General features: G+C 42.5%; 1 protein-coding gene across 2 annotated transcripts in view; it reads right to left on the reverse strand.

The window, feature by feature from the left end:
- The window catches only part of pold1 (polymerase (DNA directed), delta 1, catalytic subunit), a 234870-nt gene that overhangs the window by 208768 nt on the left and 6555 nt on the right, over positions 1-19547 (reverse strand). For both annotated transcript variants that reach the window (XM_063063296.1, XM_063063297.1), the window contains exons 2-6: positions 14473-14675; positions 13884-14000; positions 6264-6404; positions 4508-4633; positions 2648-2816 (exon numbers count right to left, since the gene is read on the reverse strand). In XM_063063296.1, coding sequence (XP_062919366.1) covers positions 2648-2816; positions 4508-4633; positions 6264-6404; positions 13884-14000; positions 14473-14668 — 749 coding nt within the window. In that variant the 5' untranslated portion in view covers positions 14669-14675. The remainder of the gene's footprint in view (positions 1-2647; positions 2817-4507; positions 4634-6263; positions 6405-13883; positions 14001-14472; positions 14676-19547) is intronic.

The following is a 19547-nucleotide window of genomic DNA, read 5'->3' on the forward strand; positions in this document are numbered from 1 at the left end:
GCAAAGTGACAACTGCATCTGAACTTGACTTTGTTAAATTATTCTACAATGTACTTGGCTCTCTGTACTAAAAATAAACAGTATAAGTGGTGGAAACTGAACCCACTTTCTATCACCGGTAATTTTTTTTTAAATTCAGGTTTCTTCCCCTTTCCTTTCCAGACTGGATGAAGAGTCTCGACCCAAAACATTGACTGTTTATTCCCCACCATCGATGCTGCCCGACCTGCTGAGCTCCTCCAGCATTCTGTGCTCGTTCCTCTGCCATTTCCATAGTTCAGGGATGCCCCCTAGAGGCAAAAGCCCAACACTGCAACTGCCCCACAAAGAAAAGGTGAGATTACAGCAATAAAAAACCTCCCTAATGTTCAAATTGCGTACACCATACACAACTGTGAGATTCATCTTCTTGCAGGCACCCACAAAACAAAGAAACACAATAAACCACAAAGACCGACAAACATCCAATGTGCAAAAGAGGACAAAGTGTGCAAATAATAAAAAAGAGTAAGCAACTAAAACATAGAACCGAGCTGCAGGGTCCGTGAAGGTGAGTCTGTGGCTGTAGAGTCAGTAGAGCACTGAGGCAAATGAAGCCAGTCCAGGAGCCCAATAGCTACAGGGCAACAGCTACTCCCGAGCCTGGCAACATGGCATCCAGCTCTCCTACCCCTCTCACCCGATGGTAGTAGCAAGAAGATAGGCAGACTGGCCAAACACAGGCAAACATGATGAACACCGGTTCATTTTCTGCTCTCGAGTCTCGACGCTTTAATCTGGGTCTACATTTTTAAATCGATGCGGAGCAGTGGATGCGAACACCAGTTCATTTTCAGCTTTCAGGCCCCGACACTTTAATCCCTGCCAGTGATAGCCAACCTTCCTCTTGAAGGTGCCATACCTGATAGACAGGTTGGCTGAATTCTTCAGGAGATCATATAATCAGACATCGAAACACAGTGAAAAGCACCATTGACGTCAACAACCAACACAGACCAAGGGTGCGCCGGAAGCAGCCCACAAGTGTCGCCATACCTCTGGTGCCAAAATAGCATGCCCACAACTTATCAGCCCCAACCCATACTTTGGGGTGTGGGAGGAAATCGGAGTACCTGAAGGAAACTCACACAGTTCACAGGGAAAACGTACAAACTCCTTACAGGCAGTAGCAGCAACTGAACCCCAACCATTGACACTGTAAAGTGTTACCCTAGCCACTATAATACCACGCTGCTCTTAATTGTCTTTCTGCATAACACTCTGTAAAGATATCACTATATTCGTCATCCTGCTATCGTTTTTACCTCAATATACTTCTGTTTGGTATGATTCATTCAAATGGCAAGGAAACATTTTTCACTGGATCTTAGTACATGTGACAATAAACTATTTTACCCAAAAAAAGTGAGAAACCACCACAATGTCAGAGGAATTGCCGCTCACTTGAGACTTTTAAAATTCAAAGATTCAAAAAAACTTTATTGTCATTCTAACTGTACATCAGCTCTGCAGGGCAGAATGAGACAGCGTTTCTCAGGAGCAGTGCAATCATAACAAACACAACACTAAATAATAAACATAATAATAAATAGTAAAACACAACAGCCACATGTCAGTTAAAATCAAGTTATAAGTGTCCAGTGCAAGTTAAAAGTGTCCAAAGTCCTGCCTGAAAGATACAGTGACACAAAACCAAATGGCAAAAAAGGCTCCTCCTGGTATCCTGGCCCTATGTATCCCTCAATTCATATCTACTAAACAGATTATCAGGTTCAAGAACAGCTACTTCCCTTCAAATACTTGTGTTAGTGGTGAGGGTTCTGCTGATTTTGTTCAAGAACTCAAGAGATTTTACAAATGCTAGAAATCCAAAGTAACAACACACACACACGCATGCGTTTTGGGTCGATCTTAAGAGTGGGGGAGGTGGTCAGCACAAAATCATGGGCCAAAGGGCCCATATTGTGTTGTGATGTTGTGTTCTATCAACCCTAATCACTACAGTTTAGCAACACAATGGCCACCTTGATTACTTTGCACTTTTTTGTTCTAATTGTGCTCTTTCTTGTAAAATTTCAGCACAAATTATGGTTTTTTTTTGTGAATGGTGCTTATATTCTGCTAAGTGCCTGTTATGCAGCTGCAAGTTAAGCTTTTCATTGTATCCGTGCATCTGAGAATAATGACTCTGACTCCAAGGTCGCTGTAGGACCTAACTGTGCAGAAATTAAACGCAAACAACAGGAATTCTGCAGATGCTGGAAATTCAAGGACGGAGGGTCCTGACGAAGGGTCTCGGCCTGAAACGTCGACTGCGCCTCTTCCTATAGATGCTGCTTGGCCTGCTGCGTTCACCAGCAACTTTGATGTATGTTGTGTGCAGAAATTAGCTGTTTCCTACATGATGCAAGACTCAAATTTATTTATCACTTGTACATCGAAGCATACAGTGCAATGCATTGTTTGTGTTAACAACCAACACATCCGAGGTTGCACTGGGGGCAGCCCGCAAATGTCGCCAGCCATTCCAGACCTACAATGATTCACTTCAAAAGTACTTTATATCAGATGTCAAGTCTTAATACGCAGATGTCATAAACAACATTTCTTAATCAATTGCTTTAACACTCACAGGAACAGTAAATACCTGATTTCAAAGTCTATGTTGGCCTCATATGCTTGATAGTTGGACATTGGCGTTGAGCCAAAGCGGAAACCTTGCTCCAGCAAGCGTTTAGCTGGGGCAATGAGACGAGGTAGTGCCATTGTGATTTTCAAGAATGGTGACTTCTTGTTTCCCCCATAGCCGTACATATCTGTAACAGCACATTCATCCATTAGAGGCAACCACTCAGCAATATTTTTATTTTATTTATTTAGAGATGCAGAACAGAACAACCCCTTCTGGCCACCCAGGAACCCACCTACTTAACCTGAGCCTAATCATGGGACAATTTACAGTGACCAATTAACCTACTGACCCGTATATCTTTGGACTGTGGGAGGAAACCGGAACACCCGGAGAAAACCCACACAGTCATGGCGAGAACATACAAACTCCTTACAGTCAATGCCAAAACTGCACTCTGAACTCCGACACCCCAAGCTGTAATATATTAGTTATACTGCACAGAAACAGGTCCTATTCCACGCCAACCAAGATATCTATCTGAGCTGGTCCCATTTATCTACTTTTGCCCTGAATGAAAAAGTTACCCCCCACCCCAGTCTCTTTTACATCTTTCTCCTCTCACTCAATCTACCCTGGGGAGAAAAAAAAAAGGACTGTGACCATCCACCTTATCAATGTCCATCATGATCTTATAACCCTCTATAAAGTCACTCATCAACCTCCTATACTCCAAGGAATAAAGACCCACATGGCCCAGTTTCACCTTATAAGGAGTTTTCACTGGTTGGGATAAGCTTTGAAATATCATAAAGGGATATGAAAGGAGTTATTGAACTGGATTTTTTTCTTTATAATCTAAAGAGCCACAGAGCAACACAGGTCTTTCAGCCCAGTTCATCCATCCCAACCAACATGACCATTTAAATGAGTCTTTTTGCCCCAGCATTCCCCTAAATCTTTCCCATCAGTATACTTCATTGGGCAGCTTGTTCCACATACACCACCCTCTGCATTAGGTTCCTCCTTAGTTCCATTTTAACCCCTTCCCCACTCACCTTAAACCTATGCTCTAGTTTTTAATTCCATTAGTTTGAGAAAAACAAAGACAGTATTCACCCTATCTATGCTACTCCATAGATTCACCTCTGCAAGTCCTATGCGTGAAGGAATAAAGTCCCAGGCTGTCCACCCTCTCCCAGTAACTCAGGCCCTCAACTCCTGGCAATATGCTCATAGACTTTCTTTGCACTCTTTCCAGCTTAATGACAGATTCACTCTAAAAGGTAAACAAAACTGCACACAATTCTCCAGCCTCACCAACATCCTATAGACCTAACATAACGTCCCATTGCCTGACAGAATTCACTCTTCTCCAGTGTCTGCACAATCTCCCTCCTCCAGCAACGTACAAGTTTTTGTCAGTTCAGAAAGACTTCTGATCATCCGCCTCTTACTACTTTTAGACTTCCTGATGCTCCTCAGGGCAAGTTTTTGGCCCTTCTCAGTCGCAGAGAAATACAGCATGAAACAAACCATTCAGCCCAATTCAACCATCACAATTCAATTTGATGCCGACCATCAAGTGTCTATGTTTGACCCATATCCTTCTGAACCCTCCTATCCATGTACAATTCAAAAATATCTTTTGAATTTTAAACACAAGAGATTCTGCAGATGACAGATATCTTGAGCAACACAGACAAAACGCTGGAGGAACTCAGCAGGTCAGGCAGCATCTATGGAGGGGCATAAGCAGTCAACGTTTCAGGCTGAGGTTCCTCTAGCATTGTGTGTGAATTTTGTTATGAATTTTGGTGTCCCAGCCATTACATAAGACAATAATTGGAGGTCATCTATATTGAATATCATACTCACTCTCTTTCAGACAGATATCAACTGCCAGTACTGCTTGAGAGATGTTATCCTTGTTTGACCTCATGTCCTTAATCACAATGCTATTCAGCTCCCGTTGAAATTCATGGAGATGCTCTGGACCGAAACCTGCCATAGGAATTGTTATGGGGTTAATTAAACTAAACCCAAGGAATTGTTACAGGGTTAATTAAACTGAAGCCAACTGAGTGGATACTTGGGCATGTTACAAGTGTGATGGCAATTGACACATCACTGCAATGAGAAATCACGACGGGCATTTTATTTAAAATGCAAAAGTACTGAGTGTACAATCAATGCCAGGTAATGGGTTGGGCAGCAGCCATTCAACTCTGACACTCAACACTTCCAACACTAGCAGAGGTTCAAAACGAATCATCAAAGTGCACACATTACCATATACTATCCCTAGATTCATTTTCTTGCGGCCATTCACAGTAAAAGAAACACAATAGAATCAATGAAAAACAGCACTCAAAGACTGGCAAGCAACAAATATGCAAAAGACAACAACTTTTTTCACTGTGCCCATGGTCTGCTCTTTATCAAATTATGGTATTGCTTTGCACTGCTGTAACTATAAGTTATAATTATGTGGTCTTGTCAGTGTTAGTCTTTGGTTTGTCCTGTTTTTTTTGTGATATCACTCTGGAGGAACATTGTATCATTTCTTAATGCATGCATTTCTAAATGACAATAAACGAGGACCGAGTGTCCTCATAATCTAATCTAATCTAAACTATGCAAATACAGTAAACAGATACACACATACAAATGAATAGATAGATGAATTAATTAATTAATTACATACATATTGAGAACATGAGTTGTAGAATTCTTGAAAGTGAGTCTGTAAGTTGTGGTATCAATTCAGAGTTGAGGTCATTGAAGTAATACCTGCCAGTTCAGCAAGACATATGCAAGGTCCTTTGCAGTTTGGTTACCAAAAATTAACACCAATTCACACCCTACTCCCTGCATCTCGTTCTGCGCTAGCCCCCAGCTCAGGAGAGAACTGCCAGCTAACAGCATTGTTCAGATTGGCAAGCTGCCTTCACCTCGACTGTGCATTGCAATGCAGAGGTACAGAACAAACTGGAGGCTAAACGTTGGCCTCACACTCAACTAACAACTATCCAGGGTAGAGCAAAGTCGTGCCAAGCTAGTGGACCAGGTCAACTTTGCATCTTCTTGGCATACAAGAATGTAGAACAGCCTGCCCTTCAACCCACAATGTTGTGCCGACTTTTAACCTACCTCAAGATCTACCTAATCCTTCCCTCCTGCATAGCCCTCCATTCTTCTTTCATCCATGTACCTATCTACGAGTCTCTTAAATGTCCCTAATCTGCCTCTACCACCACCCCTGGCAGTGTGATCCACGCATCCCCCTTATACTTTCCTCCTATCACCTTAAAATTATGCCCCCTTGAGTCATTTCCACTCTGAGGGGAAAAAAAAAGTGCTATCCACTTGATCATCTTGCACACGAAAAGAAAATCTTAAGCAGAGGGATTAGTTTCAGTAATGCAATAAGTTTGCACTAGTACAATGTGGAGGGGACTGAGTGCACATCTTGGTGAAAAAATGAGAGCAAACAATAACAGAGCTCATGTGTTATCTTGGACTTTGAAATGGTGATGCAGATATTTCTGCATCTCAAGTCTTTGTGTTGGATCACAGATTCAACAAGCCGGATAAACATTTTTCTGATAGTGTGTGGGTTTACATATCTCACCAGAAGGGGCTAGAACATAGAAGTATGGCATAAACCCGTGTATATGGCAGCAGACGCTGTTCCCTTCCATTGTAATTCCAAACATTCGTGTCACAGGAACAGGCCCCTGTTTATTCCCAGGCATTCCAGTAACGTAAGACCCTATAAGAGAAAGGAAAAGAAAATACAGTTATTAAAACTGGAATCTTTGTGGAACGTTGCTTTGTACAAAATGCTTAAATAGGCGGCAAGGTAGTGTAGCAGTTAGCACATCACCTTACAACATCAGTGATCAAGACTGGGATTCAAATGACCATTACACACTCTATGTCAACAATCTTTTCCAACCAGAAATATATTTTCTACAGACATTTCACTGCAATCTATTAATACAGAATTGTCATATTAGTATCAAAAATTATACAGTGGATTGGAGTTCAATCCTCTGACAGGCATTTTGTGAAAGAGAGAAACAGCTACAAGGTCTCATTGAGAATAAATTTAATTTGCAATAGAAATATCGGGGGTGGCATGGTAGTGGACCAATTAGTATGATGCCTTACAGTTTAACATTCAGGATACAATTCCTGCTGCGATATTTTCATTTAATTTGATTTATTACTCCCTCCATCTTTTTTTTTTCCTAAGTTTTCGATTTGATCAGAAAGTCAGTTTGTCTTTTTTTTTCCCGGTTGTATCCTCAAAATGGACTGTCCAGTCCCGTTTTTTTTGTTTCTTTCCCCCCCATATAGTGTAGTGGGTTTTTTTTCTTTTCATTTAAAACCCAATGTTTTTTCTTTTCTCTTCATAAACTGATAAGAGGAGAACTGCTATTTTCATTTTTTTAATTATGTATTTTATACTAGTTTAACAATATCTATGACCTTGACGATGTCTATCTTAATCTTGGTCTATATTGTTACCGATATATATATATATATATATATTTGAGATAATTTTCCTCTTGATTGTATTTATGCTCTTTTAAAAATCAATAAAAAGATTAATAAAGAAAGAACAATTCCCGCTGCAATCCCTAAGGAGTTGTACATTCTCCCAGTGAATGCACGACTTTTCTCCCACATACATTGATTTAGAAAGGCCAATGTGCTTAAAGCTCTCTTTATGACCCTATCCTCCTGTGACACTACTTTCAAGTAATTGTGGATCTGTATTCCCAGATTTCTCTGTTCTACCGCACTCCTCAGTATCTGTACAAGTCCTACCCTGGTTTGTTCTCTCCAAGTGCAACACCTCACACTTGTCTGCATTAAATTCCACCTGCCATTTTTCTGCCCATTTTTCCAGCTGGTCCAGATCCCACTGCAAGCTTTGATAGCCTTCCTCGCTGTCCACTACACCCTCCCCTGCCCAAACGCAGTGTCATCTGCAAATCTGTTGATCCAATTTATGAAATTATGATCCAGGTCATTGATATAGATGACAAACAACAACAGACCCAGTACCGATCCCTGTGACAGATCACTAGTCACAGGCCTCCAGCCAAAGGCAACCCTCTACTACCACTCTCTGGCTTCTCCCACAAAGCCAAAGTCTAATCAATTTACCACCTGACCCTGAATGCCGAATGACTGAACCTTTTAGGGCAACCTCGGTATTGTCAAAGGCCTTGCTAAAGTTCATGTACACAACATCCTCTGCCTTGCCTTCATCAACTTTCCTGGTAACTTCCTCAAAAAACCCTTTCAGATTTGTTAGACACAACTTACCATGCACAAAGTCAGTTTGACTATCTCTAATCAGTCCCTGTCTATCTAAATACTTATATATTGAGTCTGTAAAAATACCTTCCAATAACTTACTGATGACAGGCTCACAAGCATATAATTTCCTGGCTTATTCTCAGTCTTTCTTAAACAGAACAACATCTGCGAGGACCCTTGCAATTTATGTACTTGCCTCCCAGTAGTTCCCGAGGGAACACATTCTCAGGCCCTGGGGATTTATTAATTTGCCTCAAGACAGCAAACACCTCCTCCTCTTCTAATCTGTACATGGCCTTAATGTTATTTTGCCTCACTTCTATAGACCCTGTGTCCATCTCCTGAGTAAATACAGGGGCAAAAAAAAAATCCATTCGAGATCTCCCCCAATTCTTTTGGCTCCACACATGGATTACCACTCTGATCTTCAAAGGGGCCAATGTTGTCCCTTGCAATCTTTTAGCTCTTAATATATTTGCAGAAGCCCTTGGGATTCTCCTTTACTTCCTCTGCCAGAGCATCCTCATGCCTTCTTCTGGTCCTCCTGGTTTCCTTCTGAAGTGTTCTCTTGCATTTCTTATGATCTCTTTAATCTCTTTAAATGGCAGGAGTAAGTAGATTCCCAAGTTAATTTACTGACTGCAGAATATTTTCAAGATATCCTTCAAGTGAGAAGTTAATGCACATTCTGTAGTTCTTTAAGTGCCAAGAGTGGGAAAATAACACTCCCGTCAATACGCCTACGATTCATTCCTTAAATATTCTATCTCATCACCTCAACTTTCTCGCTCCCACATTTATTCGTCGCTCCGAAGTTATACAATTCAAAACACTTACTCACATCTGCCTTACCTTTCACTGAAATCCTATTCTTGGTTAAGATTTACATGCACGGGAATACCAGTGCAACTTTGATGAATAGTAGTGATCATTTTAGAATTTCCTCCGAAGCATCAGGTCTAACCCCACTAAACAAGTTCTGGAAAAGATTCACTGATAGTCAAATTTTCTGGGACAATAGCGTACATACTTTCTTAGTCAAATCAGTAATGTGAAACTTTCTAATCAATACAGATCCAAGTTAAAGGCACACTACAGTAAATAATTTTAATGGAATGAAGGCCCGGTGAATAGGTGGAGGAACTTGCAGAATTCAGGTTAACAGAGTATGAAATTTTCTAAAACTTATCAATTTGATTCTCCTTCCCCCCACCCTCCCATAAAGAATACAATAGAATACAAAACAGATCATTACAGCACAGTACAGGCCCTTTGGCCCACAATGTTGTCCCGTCCCAATAAGCTACTCCAAGATCAATGAAACCCTTCCCACACAGCCCTCCATTTTTCTATCATCCATGTGCCGATCTAAGTGTCTCTTAAATGTCCCTAATGTATCAGTGTCTACCACCACCTGTGGCAGCAAGTCCCACACATCACCACTCTGGGTAAAAAAAAAATGTACAAGCAAAACTGTGGCAAATTAAATCAGAACTAGAACTGGAAGACAGTTATGAAAGTACATCGCAGATCCTCGAAAGAGTACTGGTGAAAATGCTGATGGGCAAATTTTCATTTGCCTTGAATTTTTATTCTCACTCGGTGAGCAGAGGGTAGACACTGAAGAAGTTGTTGACGGGCTTTAAACAAAAATTAACACTTACCCCCGCAGTTAAATGATAGGAGACTTGTAAGATTATATTCAGCATTGTTACTGCTTTTCCCTTTGTTCTGCCTTGTGTGTGAGATAAGAGGCGTAGATACAGTGGACAGCCAGCATCTTTTTCCCAGAGCGAGGGGGAATAGTTTTAGAGTGGTTGGAGAAAAGTATAAAGGGGATGTCAGGTATGTTCTTTTTTTTTTAAATACACAGAGAGCAATGAATGTGTGGTATTTGTTGCCAGGGTAGTAGTAGAGGCAAATACATTAGGGAGATTTAAGAGACTCTTAGATAGGAAGATCTATGACAGCGAAATGGAGAGCTATGAGGGAGGGAAGGGTTAGATTGATTTGGGAATAGGTTAAAAAGTCAGCACAACATCATGGGCTGGATGGCATGCACAGTGCTATACTGTTCTATGTTCTATGCTCTAAATGGATTCCCATTGCACTGCACAATTCTACAGGAAACTTCATTGAGAAAAGAATTTAATGCTTAAAGATGATGTTGCTAGTAAAATCGAACATATTGATGGTGAAATAGTGGAAAAATGCTCATTAAGATAGGAATAATGGCTCCCTATCCAACTGCGATACAAGATCTCCAGAATGTTTTGACATCAGCAAGTAAATGGTAGCTAGATTTAAAGATATGAAGATATGTAAATTCTGAAACCAGATGGAATAAGTCTTGAAAGAGAATATTTTCACAGCACTCTGGGTAGAAGAACAACAAGTACAGCAAGACAGGGACTAACTAAAATGGGAGATCAAACCAGAACCAAAGTCAAAGTACATTCATTAAAAAAAATCAGAACTCGAATTAAATCTTAATAAACAACAGCAAACTAACACTCCAGTGTATAGTCTAAACACCAAACCTCAATTTCTTTCATGGATAACAATTTAAATATTGTGGCCTGTAAACACGAGGGATTCTGCAGATGCTTACAATCCAGAACAAGGCACACAAAATGCTGGAGGAACTCAGCAGGTCAGGCAGCATCTACGGAAATGAAGATACAGTCGATGATTCAGGCCGGGACCCTTCCTTTCCAGCTCTGAAATAGACTGCTTATTCCCCTCTGTGGATGCTGCCTAATCAGCTGAGACAGTGAGAAAGAGTGATGAGCCAAAATAGCTGTTTAGAAGCAGCAAGAATACAATGGACTAAACAGCCTTCCTGCATGTTCCAATCCAGCCCTGATGAAGGGTTATCAGCCCAAAACTTCGACACTATTCCTCTCCATGGATGCTGCCTGACCCGAGTTCCCCCAACATTTCGTGTCACTCTAGATTTCCAACATCTGCAGAATCTCTTATGTTCCTATGTGTTACAAGTTTAATATTTTTGTTAGGATTGTTAAAATAACAATTAGTGATAAGCTTAATAGACAGTATGAGCATTACACCTCACATTTTCTGAGGGACACACAATTGCTAGGCACTACTGGACAGGAGCAGGCCATTCAGCTCTTCAGTGGTGCACTATCAGGTTAGATTCTGTAAACTTAAGTGTTACTCAGCTTACTCTGGGTCTAAAGCACACACAGTAATAACCCCCATTGACTCTTAATTTTTAGCAATGCACCACAGGAAGTATGGTGTCTGGATGCATATCAGCTGCTCTGCACGTGACCGCAAAAAACAGCAGAGAATTGCGGACACAGAAACCAGCCTCCCCTCCAGCATAATCAAAGACTCCTCCCCCTACCCCCAGACATTCTCTCTTCTCATAGTCATAGCCATAGTAATACTTTATTGAGCCCGGGGGAAATTGGTTTTCGTTACAGTTGCACCATAAATAATAAATAGTAATAGAACCATAAATAGTTAAATAGTAATATATAAATTATGCCAGTAAATTATGAAATAAATCCAGGACCAGCCTATCGGCTCAGGGTGTCTGACCCGCCAAGGGAGGAGTTGTAAAGTTTGATGGCCACAGGCAGGAATGACTTCCTATGACGCTCTGTGCTGCATCTCGGAGGAGTGAGTCTCTAGCTGAATGTATTCCTGTGCCCACCCAGTACATTATGTAGTGGATGGGAGACATTGTCCAAGATGGCATGCAACTTAGACAGTATCCTCTTTTCAGACACCACCGTCAGAGAGTCCAGTTCCATCCCCACAACATCACTGGCCTTATGAATGAGTTTGTTGATTCTGTTGGCGTCTGCTACCCTCAGCCTGCTGCCCCAGCACACAACAGCAAACATGATTGCACTGGCCACCACAGACTCGTAGAACATCCTCAGCATCGTCCGGCAGATGTTAAAGGACCTCAGTTTCCTCAGGAAATAGAGACAGCTCTGACCCTTCTTATAGACAGCCTGCGTTCTTTGAACAGTCCAGTTTATTGTCAATTCGTATCCCCAGGTATTTGTAATCCTACACCATGTCCACATTGACCCCCTGGATGGAAACAGGGGTCACCGGTACCTTAGCTCTCCTCAGGTCTACCACCAGCTCCTTAGTCTTTTTCACATTAAGCTGCAGATAATTCTGCTCACACCATGTGACAAAGTTTCCTACCGTAGCCCTGTACTCAACCTCATCTCCCTTGCTGATGCATCCAATTATGGCAGAGTCATCCGAAAACTTCTGAAGATGACAAGACTCTGTGCAGTAGTTGAAGTCCGAGGTGTAAATGGTGAAGAGAAAGGGAGACAAGACAGTCCCCTGTGGAGCCCCAGTGCTGCTGATCATTCTGTCGGACACACAGTGTTGCAAGCACACGTACTGTGGTCTGCCAGTCAGGTAATCAAGAATCCATGATACCAGGGAAGCATCCATCTGCTTCGCTGTCAGCCTCTCCCCCAGCAGAGCAGGGCGGATGGTGTTGAACACACTGGAGAAGTCAAAAAAACATGACCCTCACAGTGCTCGCTGGCTTGTCCAGGTGGGCGTAGACACGGTTCAGCAGGTAGACGATGGCATTCTCAATTCCTAGTCGGGGCTGGTAGGCAAACTGGAGGGGATCTAAGTGTGGCCTGACCATAGGCCGGAGCAGCTCCAGAACAAGTCTCTCCAGGGTCCTCATGATGTGGGAGGTCAATGCCACCAGTCTGTAGTCATTGAGGCCGCTGGGGCGCGGCGTCTTCGGCACAGGGACGAGGCAGGATGTCTTCCACAGTACAGGAACCCTCCGGAGCCTCAGGCTCAGATTGAATACATGGCGAAGTACTCCACATAGCTGAGGGGCACAGGCTTTGAGCACCCTGGTACTGACACCATCCGGTCCTGCAGCCTTGCTTGGGTTGAGATGTTTCAGCTGTCTTCTCACCTGTTCAGCTGTGAAGCCCACCGTGGTGGTTTCGTGCGGGGAAGGGATATAGTCATGAGAGCAGGGTGAGGGACTGTGAGGAGGGGTAGGAGGGGAGAGTGGAATATGTGTTGGTTGGGGGCCGACAACAGATGGCTCATGTGGGGGATGGGCAGGGGTCACAATGTCAAATCTGTTAAAGAATAGGTTAAGTTCTTTGGCCCTGTCCACACTGCCTTCAGCTCCTCTGTTGCTAGTTTGCCAGAACCCAGTGATGGTCCTCATCCTCCTCCAGACCTCTCTCTCATGTTGTTCTGCTGGAGTTTCTACTCTAGCTTCCTCCTGTACCTATCTTTAGCCTCCCTGATCCTGGCTTTCAAGTCCCTCTGTATTGCCCTCAGCTCCTCCCTATTTCCACCTCTAAATGCCCTCTTTTTAACGTTCAGGATGTCTCCCCTCTCCCATCAGGCAGAAGATATAAAAGCCCGAAAGCACATACCACCAGACACAAGGACAGCATCTGTCCCACTGTTATCAGACTCTTCAACAGACCTCCAGTACAATAAGGCGGACCCTTGACCTCACAAACTACCTCGTTATGATCTTCCACTTTTAACATTCATCTGCACTGAACTTTTTTGGTAACTTTTACACTTTAATTTACATCGTTATTGTTTTACCTTGTTCTACCTCAATGCAGTGTGTAATGATCTTATCTGTAAAAACAAAATTATACAAAGCAAACTTTCCAAAGTATATTGGTACATGTGACAATAATAATAAAAAAAGACCATAAGACATAGGAGCAGTATTAGGCCATCTGGCCCATCAAGTATCAAACCTACACAGTTTGTTTTTTTTTAAATGTACCATCCGGCCACTGCTGCTTTTATACCACAAAATAAAGTGGTATAAAACACAGGGCTTTGTCCGAGCCAGAGTTTCCTGCTCAGGATCACTGTTGGTACCATCGCTGTCGGTACGATCACTTACCCACATAGTACTCCAGCTCCACCTGCTGGAAAGCAATGTTATCCTCTTTCGGGTTGATCTTTGGTGCAGGCGGCCGCTGCCATTTACTGTTCATGGCACCTGAAGAGAAGAGGTTTCCTGAAAGCAGAAAGTTTACAGAGCTTATAATGCCACATTACAGTTCATATAACTTTTGAGCTGTCCAAAAGATGACATCATAATCCACCTTGGTTTCTTCCTCCCTTCACTTCCAGTCCTGATGAAGAGTCTGGGACCGAAACGTTAATTGTTTATTTGTCTCCATAGATACTGCCAGACCTCCTGAGTTCCCCTGGTGTGTTACTCGCAATATCCAGCAGCTGCAGAATCTACTGTATTACTGTTTAAACCTCTGTAACTGTAACAATTAATTCTGCATTCTGCTATTGCTTTCCCTTGTAATACCTCAATACACTGATGAAATGCAATTATCTGTATGGATGGCACGGCAAAACAAAATTTTTCACTCTACCTTGGTACATGTGCTAATAATGAATACCATAAATATCAATGAGCCAGGCAGGCAGAAAGACCAACAGACAGAGACAATGAAAAGCACGCTGCCACCTACCAATTGGAACCGAATCATGTGACGGCTGTGCTTCCTTGGCATCCATGAGCATTTCTGCCTCTACTTCATCCAGGTACGCCAGCTCATCTTCAAACTGCGACGGCCCCTCCTCGTCCCAGTCTCCTCGCAGGCGCTTCGGATGTGGCTGGCTGCCATTGCCACTACTGCCATACGGCTTCTTCTTTGCACTATGCATGTTTTATCTGCGCAAGACCACAAGACCATAAGACGTAGCAGCAGAATTAGGCCATTCAGCCCAGACTGCTCCGCCACTCCATCATGACTGATCCCAGATCCCACTAAATCCCACACACCTGCCTACTCGCCATGTCCTTTGATGCCCTGACTGATCAGGAAACTATCAGCTTCCACTTTAAATATACGCACGGACCTGGCCTCCACCACAGACTGTGGAAGAGCATTCCAGATTTACTACTCTCTGGCTAAAAATATTCATTCTTACCTCTGTTATTAAGGATCGCCCCTCAATTTTGAGACTGCACCCTTTGTTTGTGGATACCCCCATCATAGGGAACATCCTCTCAACCCACCTTATCAAGTCCTTTCAACATTCAGTAGGTTTCAATGAAATTCCCCCCACATTCTTCTATATTTCAGTGAGTACAGGCCCAAAGCTGCCAAACACCCCTCACACGTGAACCCCTTCATTCCCAGAATCATCCTCGTGAATCTCCTCTGGACTCCCTCCAATGACAACACATCCTTTCTGAGATATGGGGCCCAAAACTGTTGACAATACTCCAACTACAGCCTGACTAGTGTCTTATAAAGGCTCAGCGTTATCTCCTTGCCTTTATAAAAACATAAGAAATAGGAGCAGGAGTAGGCCATCTGGCTCATTGAGCCTGCACCACCATTCAATAAGATCATGGCTGATCTGACCATGGACTCATCTCCACCTACCTGCTTTTCCCCATAACCCTCAATTCCCCTACAATGCAAAAATCTATCCAACCTTGTCTTAAATATACCCCCACAGCTTCATTGGGCTGAGAATTCCACAGATTCACCACTCTCTGGGAAAAACAGTTCCTCTTCATCTCTGTCCTAAATCTACTCCCCCAAATCTTGAGGCTATGTTCCCTAGTTCTAGCTCAACTACCAGTGGAAACAACTTTCCTGCCTCTATCTTATCTATTCCTTTTATAATTTTATATGTTTCTATAAGATCCCCTCTCATTCTTCTGAATTCCAGCGAGTACAGTCCCAGGCGACTCAATTTCTCCTTATCGTCCAACCCTGTCATCTCTGGAATCAACCTGCTGAACCTTCTCTGCACCACCTCCAAAGCCAGTACATCCTTCGCCTAAGGAGACCGGAACTGCATGCAATACTCCAGGTGCAGCCTCACCAGTACCCTATATAGTTGCAACGTAACCTCCCTGCTCTTAAATTCAATCCCTCCAGCAATGAAGGCCAACATTCCATTTACCTTCTTGATAACCTGCTGCACTTGCAAACCAACCTTTTGAGATTCATGCACAAGCACTCCCAAGTCCCTCTGCACAGCAGCATGCTGCAATTTTTTACCATTTAAATAATCTTCTCTTTCATTTTTCCTTCCAAAGTGGATGACCTCGCATTTACCAACATTGTACTCTATCTGCCAGACCTTTGCCCACTCACTTAACCTATCTATATCTCTCTGCAGACTCTCCGTTTCTTCTGCACAATTTGCTTCTCCATTCAATTCAGTATCATCAGCAAACTTAGATACACTACATTCGGTTCCCTCTTCCAGATCGTTTATGTATATGGTGAACAGTAGCAGGCCCAGCACCAACCCCTGTGGCACACCGCTCACCACTGATTGACAACCAGAGTAACACCCATGTATCTCAACCCTATGCTTTCTATTAGTTAATCAATCCTCTATCCATGCTAATACAACACCCCCAATTCTATGCATCTTTATCTTATGGACAAGTCTTTTATGTGGCACCTTATCGAACGCCTTCTGGAAATCCAAGTAAATAACATCCATCAGTTCCCCCTATCCACTGCACTCATTATATCATCATAGGACTCCAGTAAGTTATCAAACAGGACCTGCCTTTGCTGAATCCATGCTGTGTCTGCCTGATTGATCCATTTCTCTGCAGATGCCTCGCTATTTCTTCTTTAGTGATAGCATCAAGCATTTTTCCAACTACAGATGTTAAACTAACTATCCTTTTTTGAATAGTGGCATGATATTTGCCGTCTTCCAATCCACCAGGACCTGCCCAGAGTCCAGAGAATTTTGGTAAATCACCACCAAAGCCTCTATTACAACTTCTGCCATTTCTTTCAGTACCCTGGGATGCATTCTATCAGGACCAGGGGACTTATCTATCTCCAGGCCCACAAGTTTGCTCAACACTACCTCTTTGGTGATAGCAATTATATCGAGATCCTCACCTCCCATTGCATCCATAACATCTCTCTTTGGCATGTTAGATGTGTCCTCCACCATGAAGACAAACACAAAATAGTCATTCAAAGCCTTGGCCATTTCCTCATTACCCAATATCAATCCCCCCCTTGTCATCCTCCAACGACCTACATTCACTTTAGCCACCCTTTTCCACTTTACATAATTATAAAAACTTTTACTATCTGTTTTTATTCTATTCCCCTTGAAATAAATGCCAAAAATGCACTTATCTTCTTGACCACATACTCAACCTGCAAATTAACCTTCTGGAAGTCTTGCACAAGGTCTCCCAAGTCCCTTTACACCTCTGACATTTGAACCTTCGCCCCAATTAGATAATAGTCCACACTATTGTTCCTTCTACCAAAATGCATTATCATACATTTCCCAACACTGTATTCCATTTGCCACTTTTTTGCCCATTCTTCCAATTTGACCAAGTCCTGCTACAATCACTTTACTTCCTCAGCACTACCTACTTATTTACCTATTTTGGGAACCATCCGCAAACTTTGCCACAAAGCCATCAATTCCATTATCCAAATCATTGACATACAATGTGAAAAGTAGTGGTCCCAATACTGACCCCTGAGGAACACCACTAGTCACTGGCAGCCAACCAGAAAAGGGCCCTTTTAGTCCCACTCGCCACCTCTTGCCTGTCAGCTATTCCATTACCCATGCCAGAATTTATCCTGTTAGGCATCCACATGTGTGCACCTTATCAAACGCCTTCTGAAAATCCAAGTAAATGGCATCCACTTCCTCTCCTCTACTTAATACTTCCTCAAAGAATTTCCTTTCCTCTCTTCTTAAAGAGTGGAGTGACACTTGCAATCTTCCAGCCCTCCAGGACCATGCCAGAATCAAGTGATTCTTGAAAGATCATGACCAATGCATCTGTTATCTTTTCAGCAACCTCTCCCAGGGCTCTGGGATGTAGTCCATCTGGTCCAAGTGATTTATACACCTTAAGACCTTTGACTTTGCCTAGCACTTTTTTTCTTTGTAATAGCAATGGCACTCACTCCTGTACCCTGACACTCACAGAGCTCTGGCAAACTGCAAGTGTCTTCCACAGTGAAGACAGATGCAAAGTACCCCTTAAGCTTATCTGCCATTTCTTTGTCCCCCATTACTACCTCACCAGCATTATTTTCCAGTGGTCCAATATCAGCTTTCACCTCCCTTTTAACTCTTTATATAACTGAAAAACTTTTAGTATCCTGCTTTATATTATTGGCTAGTCTGGCCTCATATTTCATCTTTTCCCTTCTTATAGCTTTTTTTTTTAAGTTGCATTTCTTGAGGATATCTTGTGACTGTAGGATATCCCAATTTACAGTACTGTACAAAAGTCTTAGGCACCAAAGCTATATCATATATGTAAATAAAACTTTTGCACAGGACTCTACTTTACAGCCTTTAAAATATTTCAGAAACATCTTATAAAACAACATTTGCAATCCATGCACAATACCTGTCTGCACAGGCATGAAGATTTATGGTAAAAAACAATTAAGTCGTTTATTTTCCTGGTATTTTTATATTAATCTATTTGACAATTAATACTTCTGCTATCCCTTCAGAAGGAATGAATGATCACTTTCTGTTTCCAAATGACCTTATCCACCACTTACCAAGTAGCTCACTCCAGTGCATAAATGTGGCCAGCCACTGCATCATTTAAGACAAGTCTTCACGTTACTGACAATGACTACAGAAGGCATGAAGGCAGCAACTATCAAAGTCATGATCTTTGCCTGCTGCTACTGTCAGACAGGAATTACAGAAGCCTGAAGTGCCACACCACCAGATTCAGCAACAGCTACTTTCTTTCAACCATCAGGTTCTTGAAGCACCCTGCACAACCGTAACGATACCTCAGCAACGGAACATTATGGACCACCACTCGCATGACCACGGACTTGTCTCTTTATTTTGTACACTTTTTTCTCTTCACTATTTGCATAATTTATGAGTAATTAACATACAATTATATTCTGGGAGATGTGGGTAGCTATTGCGCTCATGATACTGCTGCAAGTTTTTCACTGTACCTGTAGCATGCCCGTAACTCACTAAACTTAACCCTAACTCTACGTCTTTTGAACGTAGGAGGAAACCTGGGCACCCGAAGGAAACCCCACACATTCACCGGGAAAGCGTACGAACTCCTTACAGACAGCGGCAGGAATTGAACCCTGATCGGTGGTTGCTGGTGCTGTAAAGTGATTGCGCTAACCACTGGGCTACCGTGCCACCTGGTTTTCACCTACAGTATGAACTTGATAATGACAAGCCATTTTGCCATGGTGCTGAAGAGGGCCTGGTGCTTGTCTGATAACCAAGTGCTTGTGCTCCTTCAGTGGGTTCAGTGAAGGTTCCTGAGGTAAAAGTGAAAACGTTTGCGATCATTGAATGTCAGTGACTTTCAGCCAGTGAAGTTCAGCTCCTATTGTTTTATGGTCTTGCTTAGTAAGTGCGTCAAAGGTTACAGGGAGAAGGCAGGAGAATGAGGCTGAGAGGGAAAATAAATCAGCCATGACTGAATGGCAGTAGACTCGTTGGGCCAAATTTCCTGATTCTGCTCCTATATTTTACAGTCTACTTCATTATACTTGTGCGCACATGACAG

The sequence above is a fragment of the Mobula hypostoma genome, chromosome 11 (genome assembly GCF_963921235.1).
Source record: "Mobula hypostoma chromosome 11, sMobHyp1.1, whole genome shotgun sequence".
In the NCBI taxonomy this organism is placed as follows: Eukaryota; Metazoa; Chordata; class Chondrichthyes; order Myliobatiformes; family Myliobatidae; genus Mobula; species Mobula hypostoma.